The sequence below is a fragment of the Argentina silus genome (genome assembly GCF_951799395.1).
Source record: "Argentina silus genome assembly, chromosome: 4".
NCBI lineage: Eukaryota > Metazoa > Chordata > Actinopteri > Argentiniformes > Argentinidae > Argentina > Argentina silus.
The window spans coordinates 22,608,718-22,627,052 of NC_139658.1; the positions used below are offsets into that span (position 1 = coordinate 22,608,718).

Below are 18,335 nucleotides of genomic sequence, written 5' to 3' on the forward strand. Positions count from 1 at the left end.
AAGTTTTATTTATTTGAAATTCATTTACTATTAATTAATTTACAATTCCATATGTGGTGTGTAATATACCGATATTTGGGGTCGCCGTATTATTTTAGGGTTAACCCCTGACCTTATTATTAATTATGAGTTAAATGACCCCAATAATGTGATGGTGGCCTTTATGTGTTCGGGTCATGTTACTTCAGATGACCTTACTCGAGCTAACCCATGTAAATGTGTCAACACAGCCACGAGGAACTCTCATGGTCACGTAGACCAGTCTGTGGTTAGAAGTCACAACTATAGGTGTCAATTTGGGTGAATCCCTGCACAGTCCTTGACTGCTCATTTTGATAATCTGCCACTCAGAGTGTAGCCTTTTGCTGCCTCCACAGGCCAGTCAGTGGTACTGCAGTCAGAATGCCAGGGGATGTGACCCCCTGTATGCCCTTTCGAGTAGAGGCAACCAGAGGACAGGACACATGCTGTACAGTTCAGGACCTGGAATTGTATTTATACTGTATGTGCCATACTGTACAGCCTGTGCTCTCGGTGTCTTTCATGTGTTCTCTCAGTGATAAAGAAATAACCACGACATACAGAAAAAACACCTTTTTATTTGGAATTCCATTCAGAAATTTGGCTGAGGTATCTTTAAGACCATCGGTTGGTCTGTCTGCCGTGTGTGTGTGTGTGTGTGTGTGTGTGTGTGTGTGTGTGTGTGTGTGTGTGTGTGTGTGTGTATTCGGGAGGTTGATGCATACAGTATGTGACCAAAAAAGACAAAGACTGGGGACGAGAAATGGAATTCCTACGTTTCTCCTACAGATTTTAATTACACATTGTTCAGAAGACAAGCGAGGGTGAGGGGGGTCAAAATGATACAAGAGAAATCCCTCTGTTCTCTATTTTCTTCCTGGTGGCCAAGCGATTTGCCATTGGTCAAAGCAACAGGAGGAGGCCTCTGGGACAGGGACAGGATCAGGGACAGGATCAGGGACAGGATCAGGGACAGGGACAGGATCAGGGACAGGATCAGGGACAGGGACAGGGACAGGGACAGGATCAGGGACAGGGACAGGGTCAGGGTCAGGGTCAGGGACAGGGACAGGGACAGGATCAGGGACAGGATCAGGGACAGGATCAGGGACAGGGACAGGGTCAGGGACAGGGACAGGATCAGGGTGTGTCCTTCTCTAGCTCTCCTGTCTGCCCTCCCCCGCTGACGCTTTGATTAGGCGCTTGTTGCCCCTTTTCCCTGCCGGGCCTCGGGGCTTGGCGAACGCCTGCTTGAAGGCGTGTTGCTTCGGGTGGACCTCGTCATACAGGAACTCCTCTGTCAGCTCCTCTCCGTTGTCAATCTCTATCTGTGAACACACCCAGAGTTAAAACACACAGACCCACAGGCTTCACATGCAGTGAACGCACAGACACCACAAACTGTAGACAGGCTCATTGTGACGCAGGGAATGGAAGGTGGAACGTCGTCACGTCCTGACTTCCGCCTCGCCTGGCGTACTTTATGTATTCAACTTCAGCCGGTTACCTTTTTGGCGACCTCCAAGTGGTAGTCTTTCTCCACCTCATCCAACAGTCGACTCTTACAACTGGAATACAGCATCCGCTCCTTGATGCTACAGCTGTACCCTGGCATGGAGTATATAAACACTGAAGGGAGGAAAAGAAGAAAGAGGGAGAAAAAGTGTTCAGGCTACCCGGCCGTGAGGTATTCCAAAATGTACCTTCACATGCTGCCAACGGGAAATAGATTCTGTCTTCAAAATAAAAGTCTCTCTCTTTTTCTAAATGCAAGGACATTTTCGCTCTGACTACCACTTTGAAGCAAACTGGTAGAGATGTGATCTGCTCCTCCTTGTCCGGTAACAATGACCGGAATAGCAGTGCGCCATTGAAATAGATTTTATTGAAAGGAGATACAGTAGAGAGAGAGAGAGAGAGGGAGAGAGGGAGAGAGAGGGAGAGAGAGAGGGAGAGAGAGGGGGGGGGGGGTAGTGGAGGATCACTGACTGACCTACAGACTCCAGGCGGTCTCCCTCGTGGGAGTGTTTGTAGAGGAAGAAGTGGTATCTGGGCGTGTCGGTGGGAACCCTGCAGGGCAGCTCGCCGGTGTCTGTGGGATTGGAGTGAACCAACCCGATCGTCTCTTTCTCTGTGTCCAACTTCTGAAACACACAAACACACAAGCGTTACCACTGAGGGGTAGTGTATGTGGCTCAGTATCATGGTCGAAATGGTCTTAATTTGTTGTGGCTATTTCGGTCGATTGGATTTGGCTTGTTACAAGGAACGTTCAAACAGCTTTTAGTGGGTGGAAGCATCATTGGTTCAATGACAAGGTGACAGGAGACTGTGTTTGTGTTTCAGGGAGGAGGAGACACAGAGGAGGCTACAGTATGATGCAACAGCCAAGTTGAGAGGAAGTTCAGAGAGGCCTCAGACATGCCTGTAGTCACCATATTAAAGAGCAGATTGCCTGATGGTTTAGATTTTTTGGGGGGAACAAAGTACTATTGGGGAACAATGTACCTGATATGTACAGTTTGTGCAAAACATTTTATGATTTGTAAAAGCCACCGATTCTACATATGATTAAGTGAGTACAGTGTGGATGTTAGCTGTGTGTGTGTGTGCATGTGCGTGCGTGTGTGTGTGTGTGAGCACGCGTGTAGCTCACCAGTTGTATGTAGTTGATGCGTTTCTGCGCTAGCTGTTGCAGAGCACGCTTAGCCTCCTCCTGCAGTGGGAACGCGATACCCTGCAGAGTCTGGTGCTTACTCTCCACACTGATCTCGGTTTTTACCTGTGAGGGGCAGCAGACACACACACAGCGTACCTTACATGGCGCAAGCACAGTGCATGCACTTGTGTATTTGGACACACCACTGTGTGTTCACATACACAAAAGGTGGGCACAAACGCATTTACACCGTAAATACACCTTTCTCTCTCAGTCACACGCAGCAGTAGGCTAAAGGCCGTCCACCAAATAAGGGTGCTAGAATTGTAGAATTGTACCCCGGAAATATCGATTGCCTTGCCGTTTTTTGGTGTGCGTTTTGTCATGCAAGTTTTACTTGTTCACGAATTTCAAATTGTACAAGGGGTGTGAAGCAGTTTGAGTGACCTCAGCAGTTCTTGCGATATGCTGGCATTCTTTTCCCAGACTGGTATTGCATGTATATCGTGCATTTCAGAGGAGGCCAGCGGATGTAGAAATCGAGGACGGGCTTATTGTAATGCATGGAATGATATGACCCCGTCCTCTGACCTCCAACAGCCTCCCCTGGTGCACTTGTACACAGTAAGCTGTAACAGGGCGGTGACCTCAGAGACCTGGATTGTCTGGCACAGTAAACACGGACATTGGATTTGGACCAGCTGATGTCCAACTAATTTCACTGTGTCAATCATGCAAGGCTATAACTAAAACTAGTCAAGTCACGGCGGTCTTTGTTGTGAGGGCAACAATATGCCTCCTCACCGTAACTGTTGGGATTCCACTGCCTCTCAGGACGTAAAAACAGGCGCATACACACAGTTGCAAGAATGTCATCACTCACCTGTTTAACCCTGACCTGGAAAAGCAGCGAAAAAGAGGTTAATTGCTGAAACTGCACACTGACACTGAGACAGTGGGTGAATGCTGTACAGTACAGGCAGGGGAGGCTGGTGGAGGTAGAAATCGGAGGACGGGCTCATTGTAATGCATGGAACGGAATAAGGAATGGTATCAAAACCGTTCCTCATTTCATTCCGTGTATGAGCCCGTCCTCCGATTTCCACCTCCACCGGCCTCCCCTGGTGCACATGTACACAATTAGCAATTCGCTTTTTTGAGTTGGTGACATCGCTGCCGAGACGACGACGACGCGTGGGTTTCTTCTCACCTCGTTGAATTTGATTCGCTGCAGCTCCTGTTCAGCTGCTGTGAGGGGGGCGGGGCCAGAGCAGGAGGACACATAGTGCTGGTAGCCCTGAAGGCAGATGTCCTCCTAGAGCAGCCAGCAAACAAGAAATCATTCAGGGGTGAGACAGCGGAATACCAACAGTTCCATACAGGCCATTCCGATCAGAGAACATGGCAGGCGGGGCTAAATGTGATATGTCAGAGACGGGCTCATGGAGGAACGTAGGCTGGAGCGAGCCAGGAGACGTTACGAAATTGCAATGCATGGGACGGAGTGAGGAATGGCATCAAACTTTGGTACCATTCCTCAATCCGTCCCGTGCTTTTACAATGAGCCCGTCCTCCGGTTTCTACCTCCGCCAGCCTCCCCTGTCTCCTACGTACCTCGACTGTGCCGAAGAGTTCGTCCTTCACATGGCCGCCGCCAAACTCTTTCTTCACTGTGGCTCGAGTGGCTGCGTACAGCATCTTCTGCCTCACCTGCAGTCAACACAATGCATGGGTGAGGCCAGGGGAGGCTGGTGGAGGTAGAAATTGGAGGTTGGGCTAATGAGCCTGTCCTCCAATTTCTACCTCCACCAGCCTCCCTTGTGGGTGAGGCATGGTACATCTGAGATGTGTGAACTGAGAGGTGTGTGAACATGGGGGAGACGGTGTGTCTTGCACAGATGCACATACTGGAGATTGGTCAGGTGACCACGAGATGAAGATCCACTCGTAGCCCTGTGCATTCTGGGAGTCAAGGCGGTACATGATGTAGCATGGCTCTTGGTCATCCAGAACAGGAAGCAGGAGGTGGTTGTAGTCCTGGTCCCAGCTCTTTTCCGGCTCCCTGAATGCCCCTAGCACCAGCTGCTCTGAAAAACAGAGAAGAAGTCATCACATACCTGGTCCCACACCTTAAATCTTCCCTCCACAGCCATTAGTCAATGCACACCTCATCATTCACCTCACATGACAGCCAGTGCGATGTAATATCAGACACACACACACACACACACACACACACACACACACACACAGACAGACACGCGCACACACACACACACACACACACACACACAGACAGACACGCGCACACACACACATACACACACACACACACACACACACACACACACACACACACACACACACACACATATTCACACGCACATTCACACACTGCTTCTGTCAACCAAAGCCAATGTCATCTAAACCCTTGGACCTCTTCTCTCGTGACATCATGTTTCATCCCCTCTTCCATGCACTGATCCCTCCTCTGTGGCTCATCTGGGATTGAGTGGTGAAACCTGCTCTCTAGACTAAGTAGTAGTTTTGCTGTGTTTTGCTGTGGCTATCCTGCCTGAAGCTCTGGGACCTAGTTTCTGTTGAAAGCAATCTGTTTGAAGCCAATTGCTGTCCAATCTAACATACCCACCATGCTCAACTGACCATGACCTCACTGTCGTGGGAGGACTTTGGAACTGCCAGTCAGCGTTCCGGAAACAGAGGCTATCTCAGCTTACGCCTGCTTCATGTCCCTCCACTTCCTTGCTCTCACAGAGACATGGATTACATCGGAAAACACAGCTACTCCGGCAGCCCTCTCTGATGCCTACTCCTTTTCTCATTCCCCTAGACTCTCTGGTCGAGGGGGAGGCACAGGACTCCTCATCTCATCTAAGTGGTCACATAATGCCCTTCCCCTGTCACACCAGTCCATATCCACCTTCGAATTCCATGTTGTTTCTGTCACCTCCCCTGTCAAACTTCACATTGTCTATCGATCGTCCACCAGGTCAGCTTGGCGACTTCTTAGATGAGATGGATGTCGTTCTCAGCTTCTTCCCTGAGGACGGCACACCTCTCTCACTACTGGGTGACTTCAACATCCAGTCAGAGAAGCTTCACTCGTCTGGAGTACTTGACCTTCTCTCCTCCTTCGGCCTTACCCTGTCCCACTCTCCTCCCACTCATAAGGCGGTCAATCAGCTTGACCTTGTCTTCACCAGATCCTCCCATACCTCCAACCTTACTGTCACCCCTCTTCCAGTTTCTGATCATCATTTTATATCCTTCTCCCTTCCCCTCAATTCCACCCCCTCCCACCCCTCCCCTCCCAGTCAGTCTCTACCCACGCTGTATCCTCTCATCGCAACCTGCGTACCCTCTCCATCACCGCTCTCTCTTCCTCTGTCTGCCTCCCTACCCTCTGTTGAATCCTTCTCCCTTCTATCCACTGATGCGACCTCCTCCACCTCTCTCTGTCCACTGTCTGCCAGGCCAGCATGATCCTCTCCACGCGCTCCTTGGCTGTCTGAAACCTTGCAAGCTTGTAGAATAGGGCTCTGGGCAGCTGAGAGGAAATGGAGAAAAACCGGCCTCCCTGATGACCTAAAACCTTATCTCTCTCTCCTCCTCAACTACACCTCATCTGCATCAGCTGCTAAAGCTTCTTACTACCATTCCAAAATTCAATCCTCTGCCTCTGACCCAAAGAAACTGTTCTCCACATTTTCCTCACTCTTCAACCCACCTCCTCCCCCTCTTACCTCCTCCCTGTCTGCTGATGACTTTGTCACCTACTTCGAAAAGAATGTTAATGACATTAGCAGCTCTTTCTCTCTACTTCTCGCCAACACTGCTACCACTCCTCCCAAACCCACTGCACTGTACTCCATCTCTGGTTTATCAGCTCTTTCCCTCCTCTCCCCTGATGATATTCTAAAACTGGTCACATCCAAGTGGGCAACCACCTGCCCCCTCAATCCTATCCCCTCCCCCTTTCTCCAATCCATCTCCAAAGACCTCCTTCCATTCCTTACCACCATAATCAATTCCTCTCTATCCACAGGATCTGTCCCAGCTGCCTTTTAGACATCTAAGGCATCAGAGTCAAGCCTCTTCTCAAGAAACCAACTCTAGACCTGTCTGCTGTCCATAACTACAGACCTTTCCCCCCCTCTGACTCACAGGTGGCAACACGTGTCTCTGTGTGTCTTGCAGACATTTCCGCTTGGATGTCAGCCCACTACTTCAAGCTCAACCTTAACAAGACTGAGCTGCTCTTCCTCCCGGGGAAGACCTCCTCCCAGACAGACAAGACCCTTGGGGTGATCCTTGACAACCACTTATCCTGTGTGGCGAGCATCACAGCGACAGCACGCTCCTGTAGACTCTTCCTCAACAACATCAGAAGGATACATCCATTCCTCACCAGAGAAGCAGCACAACCCTTGGTCCAGACACTTGTGAACTCAACGCACTCTTGGCCAGGCTCCCCGCCTCCGCCATCAGACCTCTGCAGCCCATCCAGAATGCTGCCACCCTTCTGGTGTTCAATCTCCCCAAATCCTCCCATGTCACTTGCCTCCTTCACCCCTCCTTCACTGGCTCACGGTAGCAGCTCGCATCAGATTCAAGACCCTGGTGCTCGCCTACGGGGCGGCAAAGGGAACAGCCCCTCCCTACTTGCAAGCAATGGTCAGCCTCCAAACCCCTGCCCAATCACTTTGCTCTTCCACCTCGGCTGGCCACCTGGCTCCACCGCCTCTATGTGGGTGCAGCAGTCGTGCTACTCGGTCACGGCTTTTCACTGTCCTGGCGCCCCGCTGGTGGAACGAGCTTCCCACTGCTGTCAGGAGTGCAGTCACTACCTATCTTCCGCCTTAGATTGAAGACCTATCTCGTCAGGCTACATCTTGACTGTCCCTCCTAAAGACCTCTTTATCCCCACTACCCTAAATATATAATATCTACTGTAAATAAATGTATAAAAAAAAAATATAATAATAATTCTTCCTTCTTCAGCATTGTGACTGCCAACAGCCCCTGGTCCTAACATACAGTACCAGTCAAAAGTTTGGACACACCTTGTCAAGAGTGTGTAAAGCTGTCATCAAAGCAAAAGGTGGCTACTTTGAAGAATCTAAAATATAAAACATATTCTGGTTTGTTTAACACTTTTTTGTTTACTACATAATTCCATATGTGTTCCTTCATAGTTTTGATGTCTTCAATATTAATCTACAATGTAGAAAATAATAAAAATAAAGAAAAACCATTGAATGAGAAGGTGTGTCCAAACTTTTGACTGGTACTGTAGATTACCTTTTCTTATGATGACTGATGGATGGATGATCCACTTACTTAGTCAAATGTATTTGTAAGTCGCTTTGGATAAAGGCGTCTGCTAAATGCCAAAAATGTAAATGTAAATGTATCTTTCACTTCCTCTCTGTGCTGGGTGTCAACACTCAGATTAAATTAGCCTCAACACCTCAATGAACTATTCAGCAAGTCTCTTGCCCCATTTATCTCCCTGATGGAGAGCAATGAGCAACAAAGAGGTGGAAACGATCAGTGATTACAGTAACAGTTCGTGGCAGTCCTGTCCATGATGGCACAAAAACCAATAGTATTGATATCGATGTCATCCACTAACCCAGGGCCTTAGGCTACCATGCACTGTACAATAATTAGATTGTTCCAGAGCTGCTGTGTTTTAGATGTGAAACTGGCGAGTTGATACTTGCCGAAATTCACGACTTGCCACCACATAAAAAGTGTTATGAATGGTACATTAAAAAGAGGCACACAGCTAAAAAAAAGCACAAAACAACAAAATAAAACCACTGATTAGCTACGCGTTAAAGAAAAGAATACACGCGCCCTGTCTTAAACACACACACTAAAAGTCAATGCCCTTGGAGGGGGTGCAGGGGATTTCCTGACCATCTCTCACAGCAGTTGCTATTCTGGGCCCGAACACATTCCAACTCTCAGCACATACACATATTTTCCATCAGCCATCCTCTCTTACTCTCTCTCACACTGTGTTCGAGAACACACACGCACACACCATAACCCCCCCCCCCCCTTCCCCCGCCCATTTTTGAAAGCTGTTGTTATCAGTGTCTATATACTGTGTCTAAGGTTTAAACCAGTCCACCGTTTGTCACAAGAGATCAGTTCCCAAGAAGACCATGAGTCCTGTGCACATGTGACCAATGAAACTGACCAATGAGACATGAGAATTGCAAGTTGCATGGCAAGCCAGCGAATCACAGGACAGTGATGAAATAGTGCTTGATATCCTGTTTCCCTTTTAACATTGGTATGAACACATCACTGGATAGCAGGACATAACTAAGTCCATGGTTGTCTACCCAAACAAGTTAGGGACAGCCCCAAATTAGCCTTGCGACAGCCCCAAAAAGCTAAGACATGGGATCTCAAACCGGATTCAAAGCTGTCGAGACGGACTTTAAGACTGTCACTATACCCTGACTGTTGACCCATAAACCGCCCGGAGACAGGCCCTGATGACTAACCATAGAGACAGACAAACACGCCAGACAGCCCAAAAATGTCCAGACTGAATGTGTCAGATAGTCTTATATCACCGGATGACAAACTGCCCAGTCAAGACGTCAGTCAGACCAGACAAGACGTCCCAAACAGGATGTAAACATCCCGGATGCACGTCTTTATGTCTATCTATATCTACCAATATATCTACGCTACAGAGGCCGGCCTCTTGCATTATGCATCGTTTTATAAAGCCAGATGCGTAGTCTGGCACGTGGCCTGAGTGTTTTACTATTTTCACTCAGCTGACGAACAGCCCTACCCTTGTGACAAATATTCCCCCCCCCCCAAAAAAAATAAAATAATTGTGTCTTTCGAATATTAGACTTATTGGAAACCTCAGCTCATTAATGTACAGCACAGTGTACGTGGTGGCATGTCTGAGCATGTGAGCTCCTGGCTTATCTTATAAGGCAACTGTGCAGTCATGCTCGTGTCATGGCGAGCATATGACACAATCAAGTACTTTGCACTAACTATGCTCAGTGATTGGTTAATGTAGCCTGGGAACATATATCAACTTGACAGCTTGCCCATGACCACAAAGTTGAGTAAACCAGGCCTGCATCACAGTCAAATGATAGGCGCTGATCATCTGACTAACCTCATGTGGCTTCAGGACAGTTACTCAACACATTGTGAAATCTATGTTTTTGGTCAACCTTAAAGGACCCATCAATGTGAGCGTCAGAGTCATTCACACAATCAGGTGGCTGAACAGCTGAACAACAAACAAACAACAACAACACCGTGACCCTCACGTCTCACCAAAAAATGTATCATACACATCAATCGATCGATTTCATCTCTTAGTTAGCTGATGAAACTCCAATGGAATATCAATATCGATGATCAGATCATATGAATCATATATCAACCCTAACCTCCCCAGACCCCAGACCCCTTTTGACCCTGCATCCTGTCCCTACAGCTCAGCTTCTGCCCTTGATCACTCCACCCTGACCTCCCCTGACCCCATACCCCTCCTGGCCCTGCATCCTGCCCCTACAGCTCAGCTACTGCCCTTGATCACTCCACCCTGAGCTACCCATACCCCTCCTGGCCCTGCATCCTGCCCCTACAGCTCAGCTTCTGCCCTTGATCACTCCACCCTGAGCTCCCCAGACCCCATACCCCTCTTGGCCCTGCATCCTGCCCCCATAACTCAGCCTCTGCCCTTGATCACTCCACCCTGAGCTACCCATACCCCTCCTGGCCCTGCATCCTGCCCCTACAGCTCAGCTCCTGCCCTTGATCACTCCACCCTGAGCTCCCCAGACCCCATACCCCTCCTGGCCCTGCATCCTGCCCCCATAACTCAGCCTCTGCCCTGGGTCACTCACCGTCCTGGATCCGCACCTGGATGAGGCGGACGGCTCCACCCCTCGCCCTGGCCAAGAACTCCCTCAGTTCTGGCGTCACCACGAGAACCAGAAACATGGCGGGTCAGCAAGAAGTCTGTCCCACCCGCCGGGTGCTCTACTGGGGTTCCAGAGACAAAGAGAGAGAGAGAGAGAGAGAGAGAGAGAGAGAGAGGGGGGGGGAAGAGCCAAGTGAAGTCCCAGAACAGGTGCAGAGGTTTAGGCCAAAGTCCCAGAGCAGATGTGGAGATTCAGCCCAGTCAAAGAGAGGCACAAAGAGACAACCTGTGGCAGTAAGAGCACGGCTAGAGCCGGTGTATGTGTGAGCACTGATCAGAGTGTGTGTGTGTGTGTGAGCGAATCGCTGAGTGAGTGTGACCGTATGAGAGGGACACAGCTCGAGTAACTAGGACAGGATCATGTGTGCCCAGAGAGGGAACCTGATCCCCTCTCTCCCAAATTTAGCTGTCCTCCCCCCCTACCCTCCTCGTACCACCAGAACCTGCTTGAAAGGAGAACTAGTGAGCTGATGAAGAAAAAAAACCCAACCAAACTCACCTGAGCCCCTGACCCAGTAGCAGCTCAGTTGGGTTGGTTAGTGAAATGTTCAACAGTGTTTGATTGTGCTTTCGTGTGCTTTTAAGTGGCACAAAATGATCTTCTTTTTTACGTAACCATGGAGCACGGGAGGCTCGTGGAGGTAGAAATCGGGCTCATTGTAAATTCTTAAAAAAAGCCTCTTAGAAAACCTTAAAATAAATCTTAATTATGGTTGCTTTTATAAGGGTTTGTAAGTACGTTATTTCAGTGATGTGATAGTTGTTTGTTTTGTGCTTGTGCTTGACAAAGTAGTGAGATTGTATGTGGCTGCACTGCTTAATATCTTCTTATCATGGAGCCTCTCGTAGTGAACAGCTTTTTGTTCACTCATTTGCCCATTGTGACATCAGACAGGATAAGAGAGCTCGATAAGAGAGATATCCTTGCTCCTTGCCAAGAGGACTGTAGTGTTAATCTTGGGATTTCTCACCACCATTATGGTGGGTGAATATGTTGTACCTCAGGTCTGGCCTCACTTACAGGGGCTGTCAATGTTTGAGGAGTTGATTCAGCAGGCTTCCCCTACAGACAGCTCAATTATTAGTTTAACTACATTTTGCTCATCTGAACGTCAAGCCATCAGTCAAGGAGCTAAAGCTGGGCTGAAAATGGGTCTTCCAACAAGACAACGACCCAAAGCATTCAAGCAAATCTACCAAAGAATGGCTCAGGAAAAAGAAGATTTGTGTTTTGGATTGGCCAAGACGAAGTTCTAACCTAAATTCAATCGAGATGCTGTGGCAGGACCTGAAGCAGGCAGTTCATACCAGACACCCCTCAAACCTTACTCAATTGGCTGAGTTCTGTAAGGAGGAGTGGGCAAAAATCCCTCAAAACAGATGTCAGAGACTCATTAGTGGCTATACGAGACATTTACTCCATGTTATTGCTGCTAATGGAGGGGCCACAAGCTATTGACTTAGTTTTTGTTAAATAAACAATGAAAATATATCATATTTTTTGTTTGTGTCCTTTATTTGGAATATCTTTATTATGAATTGGGGTTTAGATAAAGATTTTATAAGTTCATTTTAATATTTTATACAAAAATAATGACCATCCCTGTAGGGTTCACAAACTTTCAAGCAGCACTGTATGACTTGTTAAATATCTAAGTTAGTGAAACATATACCTAAATAGCTTTCTGGGCAAATGAACTAGTGAGTGGAAAATAATGTCAGATTGTATATGAACAGAATCTCATTCTGATTTAGTGAGATTATAATTGAAATATTCCTGTACGTGTATGTAATGGCTGTTACCAACAAGGTGCTTTGCATAGAATGTGTTGAATGTGTCAACTCAGAACATGACTGTGTATCTATGTGATATTGTACATGTGAAGGTACCTACTGAATAATAACCTCTGACTATTGGCTCACTATAAACCTACGTGTGGCACAGGTAAGACATGCCAGTACACAGGTAACCAACCAACTATACTTTCCTGTTATGTGATGGTAGATTAATGGTGTGTTTGTTCGGCTCTGGGGAACTCGTAGCTCCCAGTTGGTGAAGTCATAACTCCAACATGAATGTATCTGAGTGCTTCTGAAGTGGGAACAACTCTTCAACCAATGACATTTTGTTTGCAATTCATAATGAATGATAACAATTCATTAAAAAAGTTAACAATTAAACATGTATAAATTGTACAGAACGATGAATACTGTTCACGTTTTCCATTTACTGTCAAAATCTGTGTCTATTTTTGTGACGGTACAGTAAAAGGTGACAGTGGACACATCACAACTCATAAACTCGGGTGTCATCATACTGGGCCTGGTTTCCCACTTCCGTGGACTTGGGAGGGTCTTTCTCGTGGTTATTTCCCACTTAAGAACTCATATCTCTTGAGTTTCCTACAGCTTCTGAATGCACCATGAATCTACAGCTGTCCTAGACCACATCAATCAGCTACCGCTCTACTGTGGTTGCTAAAGAGGTATGTAACCGGGTTGTGAGTAGCGAGGTGCCTTTAATCATGTTTGAAATCCAGAAACTCACAAAATAGAAAACCAGAATTTCTTCACAAAAAGAAAAACATACTTCATAATACAATAGTATAAAAAAAACACAAAAAATCTGACAATTTATTTCTGCGGTCTACTTATTTACAATCAACATGAGTTTCCACAAACTCCACATGAGATTAGGGGTCATGAGGAGCTGGATGTGCTGTGAGGACCCCTCTTGGTGACAAGCGGAACTTCACTCTTCCAATGGCGACGAGCTCAGAGCTTCGCTCTCATCAATCATCGATGGTCGGGAGCCAGAAAGCCTTCAGAGGGGAAGAAACACCACTGGTAAACACTCACGTGCTCAAAGGCTCCACAACGTTATTAAACAAAAGGCAGTGGACCATTTAAGTGTGCGGGCTCCAGTCATTTTATAATGACTTTTCTCGGCCCTGCAGCCCACCAAAGGATTTGTGTTTTGACCATACTTGACTCACGGAGAATATCATGCATACGCGTGTGTGTGTGTGTGTGTGTGTGTATGTGTGTGTTTACGAGTGTCTCACCATGTTCGAACAGGCGCTGGCGAAGGTCATGAATTTGGGGTTAAACTGTAGACAGGTGACGGGACCCGTGTGTTTGCCGTCCAGAACCGCCACCTTCATCCCACTCTCTGCGTTCCACACGTGGATCTTCCCATCCTCAGATCCTGAAAACACACACACCAAAATGTAGTATAACGAAAAAACAATTAGAAATGCATTGTAATCAGGGTTCCTACGTGTTTTCCCCATTTCAAATTTTCAGACCAACATTTTCAGACTGCTCAGTTGATTTGTGGGTTTATGTTTCGGCACATCTGTCAGAAACGTGTGTGTGGTGTTCTCTACATCCTGACCTCTGTCAAACATCAAATAGGGTCCAGCTACATAAAGCAGCCCTGTCGACCTGGGTAAATTATTTGGCCCTAAAGAAATATTGTATTATATTCTGAACTCTTCTGGTATGAATATGAAATCACAGATATTATTCCAGATTGTGTCAATTGTTTTTTGTGTTTAGCATACTTTTCCCGGCCTGGAAATGGTCAATATTCAGACCTGCGTAGGAACCCTGTGTATTAATCAGCTTCAGATGCAATTACAACTAGAAGAAAGAGGGGTATTAGAGTCTGCAGGGGTATTAGAGTCCCGACCTCTGGACTTACCGATCATGATGAACTGAGAATCAGGGGTGAATGAAGCTTCTAACGTCACTCCTTTACTGTTGTTGTAGCCCTGCAGAACGGACAGAGACCCAGAGGAGACGTCAGTTAACATACTCCTACTTCTCTCCTGCACCACTTGTCAACACCTTTTATTTAACCTTAACCTTTTTGACCAGCTTAAGTCTCATTGAGATTAACAATCTCTTTTACAAGAGACCTGGCCAAAATAGCAGCACACAAAGTAAAAAAAAAAAAAAAAAAAAAAACATTAAAAAACCCCACATAGATTTAAATGTACACATTGAGCAGCAAGAAGGACTGGGGAAAAGAGGTGCAGCTCGGGGTCAAAACAATACCATATACGAAAAAGCATGTACTGCTTTGACAGCTTGCTTTAGCTTGAAAACGGCTGTGTCCATGTGTCTCGCGTCATGTGTCAAGTGCATCCAACAGCGTTGTCAACGTGTTTAGCGCCTGGGTGAATGTGACTGATCCCTCACCCCAAAGGAATGCATCACAGCGCCCTTGAAGGCGTCGAGGAGGCGGAGAGCACCCCCATTGGTGGAGATAAGGACGAGTTTCCCGTCGTTGCTGAACTTGAGTCCCGTCCACTCACACGTCCGGTCGTACGGAAGCTTGAAAGTAGCAAAAGGGCCCTGTGGGAAAAAGAAGCATAAATTACTTTGTTTAAGTCGTGAAAGCAACAGTTTGCCTTGAAAGCAACAGTTTTCTACTACTCTATACCATAGCTTCTCAAGACGAATCATTACCAGCACAAACAAACACCACCAATAGACTTCAGTTCTGACACACACCACTCACAGACACACAACATGTTAGTGACTTACCTTGTCAAAAGACCGCAAGTCGTAAAGCTTGACCATCTCTGAGTTTACTCCAGCAGCAAAGATGAGACCCTCAGGATCAAAGGAACACACTGGCTTCCCCTGTAGGTGCATCAGACCCTGAGAGAGAGAGAGAGACAGAGAGAGAGAGAGAGAGACAGCGAGAGAGAGTCAGTCTCAGATCCAGGCAATTGGTGTGCAACACCAAAGAGAATTAATGAGACATAGACGTCAAAACACTAGAGAAGAGAAAGAACAAACCTGACAGTTTGGAGACCGCAGATCCCACAGCCGGATAGTTTTATCTAATGAGCCTGAGATAAATGTGTCATCCACAGGAGACATGGAGAGAGCCGTCACTCTGAAACAACATTGAAACCACGGTAGAAAGGGATAAAACATCTACCCTGAAACAAATAACCAATACTCAACATATTCAAACTGCCACACCAGACCCTTACTGTCCACCGGGTCTCTCGACATTTACGGCATTTAGCAGACGCCTTTATCCATACAAATACATTTGTTTAAGTAAGTGAATCATCTATCCAACAGTCATCATAAGACAAAGTAATCAATGCTCAGACCAGGGGCCATGGGCAGTCGTATTTTTTTTATTATTATTATTATTTTATTTTATTAACAGGAGAGAACTTGTACAGGGAGGTAGTGGGGGTGAAGAGGTCTCTAGGGTATGGGGTTAGGTTAGTACAGGGGGGTAGTGGGGGTGAAGGGGTCTCTAGGGTTAGGGTTAGTACAGGGTGGTAGTGGGGGTGAAGATGTCTCTAGGGTATGGGGTTGGGTTAGTACAGGGGGGTAGTGGGGGTGAAGAGGTCTCTAGGGTATGGGGTTGGGTTAGTACAGGGGGGTAGTGGGGGTGAAGAGGTCTCTAGGGTATGGGGTAGGGTTAGTACAGGGGGGTAGTGGGGGTGAAGGGGTCTCTAGGGTTAGGGTTAGTACAGGGTGGTAGTGGGGGTGAAGATGTCTCTAGGGTATGGGGTTGGGTTAGTACAGGGGGGTAGTGGGGGTGAAGAGGTCTCTAGGGTATGGGGTTGGGTTAGTACAGGGGGGTAGTGGGGGTGAAGAGGTCTCTAGGGTATGGGGTAGGGTTAGTACAGGGGGGTAGTGGGGGTGAAGAGGTCTCTAGGGTATGGGGTAGGGTTAGTACAGGGGGGGGTGAAGAGGTCTCTAGGGTATGGGGTAGGGTTAGTACAGGGGGGGGGTAGTGGGGGTGAAGAGGTCTCTAGGGTATGGGGTTGGGTTAGTACAGGGGGGGTAGTGGGGGTGAAGAGGTCTCTAGGGTATGGGGTTGGGTTAGTACAGGGGGGGTAGTGGGGGTGAAGAGGTCTCTAGGGTGGGGGTTGGGTTAGTACAGGGGGGTAGTGGGGGTGAAGAGGTCTCTAGGGTGGGGGTAGGGTTAGTACAGGGGGGGGTGAAGGGGTCTCTAGGGTGGGGGTTGGGTTAGTACAGGGGGGGTAGTGGGGGTGAAGAGGTCTTAGGAGGTGTGTCTCTAGCCTCTCTCCTGTCCTCCTCACCTCTTGTTGTGCCCGGGGAAATAGCGGATGTATTTGTTGTCATGGAGGGACAGGTACCGTATCGTGTCTGCAATAACCACAGTTGAAAGGGGGGTTAGGGGGGCAGAAGAAAATACATCATCACACATCAAACGCAAGCGGTATACTGGCAGTGGGCAAGCAGAGCTCTGGAGGACGCCGAGCAGGTTCAGACGAGTAGGCTCAACCCTAGGCAAGGCAGTGGATTGTACAGTTAGCTCCTGTATCGGGCAGAATCACAGACCCTCAAACTGTACAAACAACTACCTCAAACCAGGGTGAGCATGGCAGACTGTCCCAGGCGGAGGTCAACATGGTGGTCAGGCTTCAAATACAAGTACATGGTGGTCACACCTTCGAATACAATAATAGTCAATCTCTATTACATTCAGCACAACATGACAAACTCATGACTGGGTGTCTGGCAAGAATTACATGGACAACAGGTTGTTGCAGTATCCGTTACAAATTCAATGCCTTTTTTGATAAATATATGTACAAATTCAATGACATACCATCGATTTTGTTGGAGCTGTAGACCACCGTGTTGGCTGCATGTGTGTATCTGATCAAATCCACTCCATACTTTTTACTGTAAAGGGTCCGCTTGGGTCTGGAACAGCATTAGATTGAGTGTAAGAGAAAAAACCCACTATACGTTATGAATCTGAGACACTAGTATTAGCAACCAACACCGTTGTTAACATGTAATTACAGCGTAATAGGTATTTTAAATGCCATCATCTGCAGAATACACATCACGACAAGTCCACGAGGATCATGCTCTCTTGAGTAACGTTGATCGCTTATTTTAGTTTTTATCTGTAAAAACGAATAACCACAACGATAAATTAATACAAATCAAGTTAATAACATCCATCTAACACTGACGAACACAAGCTTGTATGTGAAATAAACGTAAGAGTCTCGCTATCGACCACTGCAAGGCATCCCCACAATCCCCGTTTGGGTCTGAACTCAAGACCGAGGCTTTTGCACTGCAGTAGGCCTCACTCGCAGGACAGATTAGCAGCAGCAGCCAAGACAGGCAGGCAGGGGCTGGCCTGCGCTCGCTAGTAGCGTGTAGTGCGGCAAAAACATTCGATTGAAATAAGTTGAATTTGAGCCTCACTTTCCCTCCTGGCAGTCGTATAAGACCAGGGAGTCATCGTCACTGCTGGAGATGACAGTCTCGCCGTTCGAGCTGAAATCAAAACAGTTGATTTTGTCTGAATTTTCCCGGAAAACCTTCGCAACCCTGAAGCTTCGCAGCACATTGTCCGTCAGCTTCATGATGGCCTCTGTGGTTTTCTTTGAGAGGGCGCAGACCCTCGGTTTCCAGTTGAATCTAATATGCGAGAATCGATTTTAAATGGCTTATTCAAAAAGAAATACAAGCTATACTAAGACAAAAAACAGAATATACAAGGACGTTTCAAAAACTGTAAAGAAAGCCCGCCTGTGGTACATGTTATCCGAGTCACGGAAAAGCACCGCCTTCGATACGTAACTGACGTCGGCCACGCGCATTCCAGAGTCGCGCACACCA

At 47.3% G+C, this 18,335-nt stretch overlaps 2 protein-coding genes across 2 annotated transcripts; both read right to left on the bottom strand.

Moving 5' to 3' along the window:
- Positions 1 to 1,178: 1,178 nt before the first annotated feature.
- twf2 (twinfilin actin binding protein 2) lies at positions 1,179 to 10,702 on the bottom strand (the record flags this gene model as incomplete). The annotated part of the gene is made up of 8 exons (XM_083667573.1): positions 1,179 to 1,349; positions 1,529 to 1,650; positions 2,015 to 2,165; positions 2,678 to 2,803; positions 3,891 to 3,995; positions 4,295 to 4,390; positions 4,589 to 4,767; positions 10,606 to 10,702. The coding sequence occupies 8 exons, from the start codon at positions 10,700 to 10,702 to the stop codon at positions 1,179 to 1,181; spliced, it is 1,047 nt and encodes a 348-aa protein (XP_083523699.1).
- A 2,585-nt stretch (positions 10,703 to 13,287) lies between these two features.
- Positions 13,288 to 18,289, bottom strand: wdr82 (WD repeat domain 82). Its single transcript, XM_083669275.1, has 9 exons — positions 17,919 to 18,289; positions 17,302 to 17,399; positions 16,769 to 16,835; positions 15,495 to 15,594; positions 15,237 to 15,353; positions 14,889 to 15,044; positions 14,389 to 14,458; positions 13,748 to 13,890; positions 13,288 to 13,504 (listed from the first exon to the last, which is right to left on the bottom strand). Exons 1-9 carry the CDS (start codon positions 18,077 to 18,079, stop codon positions 13,475 to 13,477), a joined length of 942 nt encoding a protein of 313 aa, XP_083525401.1. The 5' UTR covers positions 18,080 to 18,289; the 3' UTR covers positions 13,288 to 13,474.
- Between the last annotated feature and the right edge of the window lie 46 nt (positions 18,290 to 18,335).

Bases quoted from the DNA above. Each gene is read 5' to 3' on its own strand.
- wdr82 (XM_083669275.1), bottom strand. From the start codon at position 18,079: ATGAAGCTGACGGACAATGTGCTGCGAAGCTTCAGGGTTGCGAAGGTT. The intron at 17,400-17,918 runs GTGAGGCTCAAA...ATGCTGTTCCAG, and splicing joins TACGACTGCCAGGAGGGAAA to ACCCAAGCGGACCCTTTACA. The intron at 16,836-17,301 runs GTATGTCATTGA...TGGTTATTGCAG, and splicing joins CAGCTCCAACAAAATCGATG to ACACGATACGGTACCTGTCC.